The 10,338-nt window shown below is 44.2% G+C and overlaps 1 protein-coding gene across 1 annotated transcript; it reads right to left on the reverse strand.

Annotated features, from left to right (window-relative positions):
• Positions 1 to 1,244: 1,244 nt before the first annotated feature.
• On the reverse strand, positions 1,245 to 4,633 carry LOC308572604 (regenerating islet-derived protein 4-like). The gene is made up of 4 exons (XM_081168800.1): positions 4,547 to 4,633; positions 4,066 to 4,206; positions 2,629 to 2,812; positions 1,245 to 1,809 (listed from the first exon to the last, which is right to left on the reverse strand). Exons 1-4 carry the CDS (start codon positions 4,565 to 4,567, stop codon positions 1,742 to 1,744), a joined length of 414 nt encoding a protein of 137 aa, XP_081024926.1. The 5' UTR covers positions 4,568 to 4,633; the 3' UTR covers positions 1,245 to 1,741.
• Positions 4,634 to 10,338: the final 5,705 nt, after the last annotated feature.

The following is a 10,338-nucleotide window of genomic DNA, read 5'->3' on the forward strand; positions in this document are numbered from 1 at the left end:
ATTCTTTTGCCCAATGTGGGGTTTGAATCCATGACTCTGAGATTAAGAGTCTTGTGCTCTACCGACTGACCTTTCCGAGCAGTTGCACAATGTTTTATGCTGTCAGGTCACATGACCAAGGTGAACCAGCTTAGAATCCATCCTAAGTCTCCACTCTCTGGTCTCACCCACCACTAAACACCAAAACACAATGAGGAGGGGCTTGTACCAGCTTCAACTCAGACAGCTTCAGCTCAGCTGGCTGAGCCCAGAATCAGAATGGGTGAACAAGTTACACTGGCATATGTTTGGCTGGTTAGGGGTTGGGTACTTAATGCTCACTGAGCCCATTACTCAGTTGAGCTGGAAACCTGTTGCAACCTAATCTGCTCATCCTAGAGCTCTTGCCCTAGGATTGACCCCTTCTCCATTTTTTTCCTCACAAACTTTCAGTTCTGTCTGCACAACTTTATGAAGCACTCTGCAGCCTAATAAGAACTCTAGACCAAGGGTCAGCAAACTTTTTCAGCAGGGAGCCGGTCCACTGTCCCTCAGACCTTGTGGGGGGCCAGACTATATTTTGAAAAAAAATATGAATGAATTCCTATGCTTCACAAATAACCCAGAGATGCATTTTAAATAAAAAGACACATTCTACTCATGTAAAAACATGCTGATTCCCGGAGCGTCCGTGGGCCGGATTTAGAAAGCGATTGGGCCAGATCCAGCCCCCGGGCCTTAGTTTGCCTACCCATGCTCTCGACTATCAGTATTTTGTGGGAGAGATTCCAGCACATACTAGAACTTTAGGTTTGCATGATGAAAGTGGAATGTGCCACTCTGTCACCTTTGCATAACAAATCCACTTTTTAAAAAACTGACTATCTGCAGAAATATTTTTTTGAAAGTGACAGGGAAATGTACTGAAAGGTGTTGAACAGACGAATTACTAATGGGCAGACATGTGAGCAAATGACGGTGAATGTTCATTGTCATATAACTGCCCTATAAACAAATCAGACTGAATGCTCAAGAAAGGCCAGACATAATCTAACCACCGCATAAACCTTCTGCAAACAAATCAGGATGAGTGTGGAATAAAGAGGCCATATGGAGGATCCCTATGTACCAGACACTTGATTTAAAACAAAGAACAAAGGGGAACTGGGATTCCCCAAAGCAGAAATCTAGACCCAAGGTGTTGGAATTTGTCGCCAGCTGAGAGGCAAGAAAATATTAAAAGAAATCACTCACCAGAAAATTCATACACTTAAGGAAGATTTTATTAGCATTTGTTTGTGCTGTAGCCACTGAAGGGTGTGTAGGCAAAACATATGGATAACTAAGGTTTAACATCAGAGGGCATGTCTGCATTATGGACTTAAACAGGTTTTATACCACTTTAACTGCCATGGCTCTCCCTCAGAGAATATTGGGAACTCTAGTTTTATGCTGTTTTATGTTTAATAGGATGCTTTCTATTAAGGATCCCTTTCACAGAACTGTGGTTCCCAGGGTTCCCCAGGAGAGAGAGAATGACTTAAACCACTTAAAGTTTCTAATGCAGACAAATGCCCAGAGACTGTTTTGAAAGGGTACAGTATCATTTGGGTTTAGAAGATTCTGTGTAGGTTGTCCCAGAAGACCTTCTCCTTTGCAAAGGCAAGTCTTCAAGATGTACTGGAATTGCAGAAGTTCCATCGGGAGTCCCATTCATCTGAGTTCCTTCCATCTTGAAATGACGGCTGAGCCAATGCCCTCTCTACAGTTCGTGCTTGCAGATGTAGGCATTCTGTTTGTGGCATGCTGCATCATTCCATTTTGAGAAATCTAGAGGGAGAACCAGTCACCTGTTATGGGATGGTATAACAGTCAACAGCTTTGGGTCCCAATACTTTTGGGATGTCAGAGGCAGTATGTCAGTTGTTGGGAAGCACAAGTGGGGAGAGTGCTGTTGTACTTGGGCCCTACGTACGGGCTTCCCGTAGGCATTTGTTTAGCCACTTTGAGAGTAGGATGTTGGACTATTATGGTCCTTAGGCCTGATCCAGCAGGGCTTTTCTTATGGATCAAGGCAGGAATATTCAAAAACAGACAAGAGGTCCATGCTACACAATAGGTAGCATTACCTCCTACTCTAAAGTATAAAATTATTCTGCTACCCCAATCCAGTCAGTGGGGTTTTTCCACCTGGGAATCACACTTTTTCCTCTACATAGCGGTGAAGTGGTACTAAATGGAGCAAGGATGGGGGTCCTGTCTTGACCACAAGTGAGGGCTCACGGGTTAAGAAAAGACATGAGAAGCCTATTCAGTTAGTGGCAAGTAGGGTCAGGCTGAAGTTTCAGGACCTTGGATAGCTCCAAGCATACAGCTCCTCAAGTGGGGATTCACAGCTTATGGAAGACACTCCAGAGTGGCCTAATTGGTTGGGTAATATGTAGAATCAAGCTGGCATTTCAGAACCCTGGATAGCTCCAAGAAGACAACTTGCTCCAATGGCATCAGGAACTCAGCTGAGGCTTTTTATCTCTCCTGGACCTAGTTACCCCTCTCAGGTTGACCTCTGTATCACAGCGTAGGAGATACCGAGATGCTTTTGAACAGGACAGCCTCCCTCCTGGATAGCAGCTCCCAAAAACTCTTCACCTGAACGTTTAATGATGACTCTTTCTTCCCGTTGTTGAGGTGAGTCAGCATCAGGAACAGCTGCCCCACTCACGGAACGTAGCAGCTCCACGCAATATTTATTTCCGCCCCGTTTGGTGGGTGCCCCCAGCATCCATGCTTTATAGTTGTAGGTAGACTCATCTGACCACCTCCACTTGCCGTTCTGGAAGGCGAAGAGAGAAAGGAACATGGAAATAAGTGTGGAGGCGAAGCAAAAGCCTCAGTTCAGGATCTGGTGCAAGGCCAGTACACCCAATGGGCAAAGTGAGGTGGCCACTTCAAGCAGCAGATTGTGGATGTTGTGAAGGACATAAAACTGGGGAAGGGCCATAATCCAATGGTAGAGCACCTGATTTGCATTCCAGGTTCAATCCCCAGCATCTCTAGGTAGGGCTGGGAATGCACCTTGCCTGAAACCCTGGAGACCTGCTGCCAGACAGTGTAGATTTTATTGAGCTAGATAGCCCAATGTTCTGACTCAGTATAAGGCAGTTTTCAGTTCTGAGTTGTTATTTAATTTATAATGACTCTATTGCTACCCAAAGGGGGAAGGAAACACATTTGGATTTTGAAACTCAGGTGCCACAAATAACTTGGCCAGCCCTGATTAATATCTACCTTGCCTTGGGTAGCAAAATGTCTTCCCCGAACCTAGATCTACAGGTTCCCTATTGTCTCTGGAATAAATTCCATCCTAGAAGGGTCACACCCACCATCTATCACACAGTGGTCCAAGAACCTCACCCCTTTTGATACATTTAACATGTTTTCTATGAATGTCAGTCTTGTGTGGATGCCTGTTTGGGCTCCTGGATGGCTTATACCGACACATATGTTTAATTTAATGCTGGTTTGCCAGGCACAATCTTTACCTAATTTTAAGCGCCAGACAAAAGCTTTCCTTTCTATCCAGGCTTTTTGCCTTTAATTGGAAGGGTTTTAAAGTATTTGTGGCCTCTTTTAATGGGACAGGATCTGAATGACCTGTTAATTATGTAAATGGTTTTTTTTAAAAGGTTTTTATTGATTGTGTTTATTGCAATTGCTTTTAGTATTTATGTTGTATCCATAAGTCTCTTTGAGTCATTTCCATGAATAAAGCAACACATGACATTATTATTATTATTATTATTATTATTATTATTATTATTATTATTATTGAATTTGCAGGGGTGTCTCTCATTCACTTCCCCCCCTTTGTTTGCTTTTCTTTCTTTCTTATTTGCTAATTTGCTTTGTAAAAAAGTAATTAAAAAAATAAAAAAGAATGGATTTTGAGACTCACATGAGCCCAAATCTGTGTCACATAATAGACTGCACACTGATTCTTGAAATGTGCCCTGCTGTATACAAGGACGTCTGTTTTCTCTTGGGAAGATTGTCTGAGGAGAAGCACAGAGGGGTCTAGATACGTACATGTCGGATATCATGCAGTCCAATCCACACATTGCTGGGTTCCGTCTGGTAAGCGAAGATGTGATCAGCCACCACGAGAGACTCTGCAACAGTGAGGATAGAGGCAAGGTGTGCCCCACGGTGGTAACTCTGGCATTCGATCTGGACAAAGGGGAAAGGTAGGAAAGGCTTTTAATGCCACTGTTCTCCTCCAGCGTCATAAGAAGGAGGATGGTGCTTAGTGCCTCCTCCTAGACTGGCTATAAGTAGGGAGCTGGGTAAGCAAGTGGGGCTGGTTGTGGGCAGACTGAGCTTGGTGGAGCAATGCTCCATTTCTCCAAATGGAACAGCCTCCACTGCCTTCAGGTCAGCAAACCTGACAGGATGGAAAGAAGGAGAGTTAGAAAGTGGGGAAGCATCAAACATATTGGAACATCTTACCCAAGAGTGGCCTCAGTGACAAACACCTAACCCAAGGCTTCATGCCCCCTCTGTTTCTTACCTCAGCTTCTTCCCATGTCATCTTAGCTTCAAAATAGCCATAGCAGTTGCCCTGGTATTGCAGCCACTCCCTGGCACAAGTGTCAGCCTTAACTGCTCAGCAGAGGGAGAGATAAACCGAAAGGAAGGGGAGTGAGACCATAATAGTAATCTTATTATTATTATTATTATTATTATTATTATTATTATTATTATTATTACATCCTTTTTCTTCAATAAGCATGCATGGTTCCCTCCCTCCCCCACGTCATCCTCACAAGAACCACATGAGGTAGGTTAGGCTGAGAAATAGTGCCAGGCCCAAGATCACCATGAAGTGTAGGTGGGTTCCCACGAGGCAAGACACAGTGATAACAGCAAGAACCTTTATCGAACTAACAGAACTGAACAACAGGGGCAAAGCAACTGCTTATATACATTTCTGAAGGCCTGGGCCACTCCCACTCCCAACGTGATTGGCTGTCCAAACTTCCAAGCTGCAAATCATAACTCAGAGTTTAAGGGCCAATGGCAGAGGCACAAATCCTGAAATGTTCTGTGACTGGATATCAGGTATCGAATCAGAACACAGGGGCTCAGAATCCTTAGTCCAGGCTCAAGCTCAGGCAAACACAGACCACTGGATACATAACGCACCCAGTGAGCTTCTTGGCTAAGTGGGGATTTGAAGACTGATCTCCTGGTTCCTGTTCCAACACTCAAACCCAGGGTTTGGGAGCTGAATCTGGCCAGTGGGCTGGTCCTGACCTTTCCTAATCCCCGTTGGGCCATTTTGGCAAGTGGGTGAGACCATCGACTTGTCTGCCAACTTACACAACCAAGACATCAGATGAAGCCCACACAGTCTGATGTCAAACTAAGGCACAGGGTTCTACAACCACTATCAATCAGCTGACTGCTAGCACTTGGAAATCCCATGAATTTGTCCAGCCCCATTTTGGAGCCTTCTAGGTTTGTGGCCTTCTCTGCCTGTAGTGGGAGAGAGTTCCATTGTTTAACTATGCCCTCTCCTGAATCTTTCAACTTTCAGCTGTGGTGGATATCATTTCATGCTGTGCCTTCTAGATCGTAAACCAGGAAAAGGTTGATGTTTTTTAAAACAGATCTGTAAGCTGCTGGGGGAATTGGGGCTTTGGGGCTAAGGACCAGTGGCGTAGCGTGGGTTGTCAGCACCCGGGGCAAGGCAAGTAATTTGCGCCCACTAACCTGGGGCAAGGCAAGTAATTTGCGCTCCCTAACCCCTAACCTGCCGCCGCTGCCAGCTTCTTCTTGCTGCTGCCTGGGCTGGTCTGGTGTGGTTCTCTCCCGCGCTCAGCGCTGCGCTGGGCGGCCGCTGCACTGTCCCTCCCCCAGATAGTCCCTCGCTCTCTCTCCGCACCGCATGCCTGGCACCCCCCCCTCCACAGTGGGCGGTGACCCGGCGGCTCGGATCGGATTTGCACAGCCAGCACTGCAGTGAGAGAGAGTGATTGAGCCAGGTAGGGGCAGAGAGCTGAGAGTGTGAGCGCGCCCCCCCCAGATGTTGCGCCCAGTGCGGCTGCCCACCCCTGCACCCCCCCCCACGCGACGCCACTGCTAAGGACCAGGGTAAAAATGCTCTTATACAGATGAAATATGCTTTAACTCTGAAAAAATTCTGCAGCTAAAGAACTGCCACTATGCCTGCTCCATTAGCGCTGAAGAATGCAGGAGAGACTTACCTCCCACAAGGGAGCTTGAAACCAGGAAACTGGCCAGGAAGACACTTAGATAAGTGAGAGACCCCATTTTTTTCTTGGTTCACCTGAAATTACATAAGGAAATAGGACCAGAAGAACATAAGAATCCCCAAGCTGGAGCATTCTTGGGCAAATTCAGATCTGCAGCATGTACTTTCCAACTGTGGATCCCATTGGTTATTTGCCAGAACAGGTCTTCAATATTTAGACCAAACCAACAGCCTCATGTTCACTGCAGATTGCAGATGGCAATGTTACACATCTCTGCTGCTTACTCTGCCTGAGACCACACAGTCCCAGGCAAATTCAATCAGCTATCATAGGAACCTCAGAAGTTGCGTTATACTGAGTCAGACCATTGGTCCACCAAGCTCAGTATTGTACCTGCTGACTAGAAACAAATCTCCAGGGTTTCAGACAGGTTCCTTTCCCATGCCTACCTGCAGCTGCCAAGAATTCAACCCAGTACCTTCTGCATGCAAAGCAGATGCTCTACTGGTGAAGCCCCAGAGCCCCCTTAGGGGAAACGTCATAGCGTCCATTGTAGAGTATCTCTTTGCATGCAAAAAGACCAAGGTTGAATTTCCAGCATTTCCAGGAAAGGCTGGAAGAGAACCCTGCCTGAAACCTGGAGAGCTGCTGCCAAGTCAGTGTAGAGAATACTGAGCTAGATGGTCCAGTCATGTGACTCAGTATAAGGCTTCTTCCTGCATTCGTAGTTGCTCCTATAATATGGAATCAAACCAATCATTTGTCCAACCCAACATGGTAGGCAGGCCCAATTTGTGCCCATTTTACAGATGGCCAACAGACAGTGACGTGTCTATGGTTGAAACCATAGTGGCTTGGTCTGGAATTCAGATTTCCATCATTTGGATCCTCCTGTATCTTAACCAAAGTGTATTATTCTTGCTACAAGTGGCATCTGCAACAAGACCCAGATCCTGCAATCCTCATCTGAGGTCCTTCTTTGTGTGCCTCCTCCATAAGAGGTCTGGAGGTTGACGACACAAGAAGCATAGCATCCATCGTAAAACAGCACTGATGACACAGAAAAATCAGGGAAGCTCAACTGCTCACCTGGACCCTTCGACTGATTCTCTTCTGAAGGTAGAAGCGTATAGCTACCTGCTGAGTCTTCCTGAATGGTTTCTCCTGCTCCACAGAAAGATGTTATATAGGACTCATCTGGACATGATGAAAGACCACAGGCAGCAGGTTAAGGAAATGACTTGATGTGCTACTGTTCACATTACACAAGAGATGACCGGGCCAGGAGATTTTTATCTGAGGCCAAAAGGTATGGACCTCTGTCACAAATGACTCACTGGGGTTGTATGGAACATTGGGCCAGTGGCTCATCCAGTCTAGTAGCATCCTGTTCTTACAGCAGCCAATCAGATGCCTATAGGAAGTCTGCAAACAGGACTTTGTGCTCAACACACTATCCCTTCCTGCAGTTTCCAGCAGCTGGCATTCAGAGGCATATTGCCTCCAGTGGTGTGGAGGCAGAACATAGTCATCAGGGCTGGTTGCCACCGATAGCTGTATCCTCTATGAATTTGCCCAATGGTCTTTGTAAGCTATCCAAATTGGTGGCCATCACTACAAATTCTGTAGTTTAACTGTGTGCCTTGTGAAGAAATTTGTCTGCCATGAATATTCCAACATTCAGCTTTGTTGGATGTCTATGGGTTCTAGTGTCCAAATAATAAATATCATTCATTCATTCATTCATTCATTCATTCATTCATTCATTCATACCCTGCCTTTTCCCTGGCAGGGACTCAAGGTGGCTTGCAGATAAAATATGAACAGCTGGAATAATTATAATAATTAATAAAATGGGCTTACTTAGCAAAGTTTTTTTCACTGAAAAGAGGAAATCTTAGTCAACAGCTCAGATTCTTCTGGGGTCAAACTTCCACCCTGCTCTTACCCAAGGGACCACATAATGTCATACCTGGGGCTCAATTTAATCACAGCAACCTTTGACGAAAGGTTGGGCTGGAAAAGGTCATGTTACATGCACCACAAACTGTTGTCAGTTTTAGACCGTCATGGATTCTCCCCCAAAGAACACTGGGAACCCTTTGAAGCAGAGTCAGCCCTGCCATGCACCAGATCAAAACGATCTGTTTCAGGTGGCACCATGGAAGCATGGGGGGCAGTAAGTTCAGTGGGGCAGTTGGAAAATATAAGATTTGGGAACTAGTGGTGTACAGGTAGGGATGGGCGAAACTCCATTTCGAGATCTCTCAGTTCTTCATTTCTTCTGCTCTTAAGTTTAGTTTTCCACATTTCGGCTTCAGTTTGTGGGAGAGGAGAGGTTGGTTGTTTGGGGGGAGTTTTAAGTCTTTATAAAAATTCATTAGCATTTCTTTGCAAATTCCTCTTAATATACAAATGTGCCCACTGGCCCCAAAAGGGTTGGCCGCATCTTCTTTGTAGTCATCCCTTTTCCTCAGGGGACACAGATAAATATATAGAGACTGGCATGCCCAACAGACTACCCCTGTGATCTTCAAAACCTAAAAAGGAGCTGGCACTGTATTTCCCATAGGTCTATCCTCTTGTTCTTAGGGGATATCTGATGGCAAGGATGAGTGCATAAGACTGAATCAACAACATGGTGGCCAGACATGATTTTACATATATATATATATATATATATATATATATATATATATATATATTATTCCATTTATTTATTTATTTTTAATGTTGCAATACATATATGAAATCTTTACATAATGATACATATACATTATATTCATAAATTCACATTTTCACATTTCATTATCCATTTCTTATTTCTTGCCCTGTGTCTTCCCTCCACCCGTGCTTGACTTCCTTCTTCTTATTTTGTAACTTTATTATTGAGATTGTAATTTTGTATCTTAATAATTAAACATTCAATCTTATATATCTACTTAGCTTAACTTAACTTTGTGAAATAAGTCTATACATATCAACAAATTCTTGTTGGAGCATCTTTTGGTCATGTATTCTTCTACACTTTACTTAAAAAAAAATTAAAAAAATGAATGCAAGGACATATGCTGAGACCCAGGTTTTTATTTGCAGCTGATATTATTGCTCATGCCCGTCATCAGCCAAACTACCGTTCTCACCCTATAGTGCACTGATCGAAGCAGAAGTGAGATTTCGCAAGGAAGACTTAAGGGAGAAAGGCTTATGGCTGAACTGTCAAAAATCTGAAATATCCTTGCATACATAGACCTTTCAGCTGTCCTTTTCAGGCCATAAGGAAATCTATAGGCCTCAGGGTTCTCCTTTGACGCCTCCTACAGTGGAGAGGTTTCACAAACCATCACTCAGGTTGATCTTGTCTTTGCCATTGTTTCTCAACATGGGGTAGCTGCGTACGAGTGTTTTGTGTCTGTAGCCTCTGGTCACACCATAGTGCGACTGTCACAATGCATCTGCAGCCGCTGGCCAGCCTAGGGAAAGAGTGGATGCATAATGAAAGCTGCCTCACTGAATGGTCTTTGGTGAACTCATGTCTCACAGGTTTGATTGGTTTTTGATTTGAACTGGGCTCTATGTCACAAGTGTTCTTTGAAGGCACCCCCAGGCTAATTCATGCAAAGGTTTGTGTCTATGGTAGCCGAGTTGTTGCAGGTGTGGACTGTCCAGCTGTCTTCTCACAAGCTGAACCCATTGTGTACATGCTAACTGCCACACATGGAATTCAGTCTGTTTGGGTTTGTAACACATCTTCACAACTGTGAGATTTGTCTATAGCCGACATCCATATGCACCTGTCCAAGCATGTGCATATATATATATATAACTTCCCTTCTTCTCTTTCCATGGTTCATTTTGCATATCATAAATTCCTGTATATTTTACATAAACTAAACCATTCAGTATTCCATTATTACATCCATCAAAACTTATTTACACTTTTGAATTTATCTTAATGCTTCCAGCGTTTTCAAGTGTACACAATTTCCTCCCATATATTCAATAAACATTTTCCAATCTTCTCTAAATGTATGTTCTTCTTGTTCTCTCATTCTAGAAGTTAAATCTGCAAGCTGCGCATATT

This window comes from Podarcis bocagei (assembly GCF_964188305.1).
Source record: "Podarcis bocagei genome assembly, chromosome: 13".
NCBI classification, from domain to species: Eukaryota; Metazoa; Chordata; class Lepidosauria; order Squamata; family Lacertidae; genus Podarcis; species Podarcis bocagei.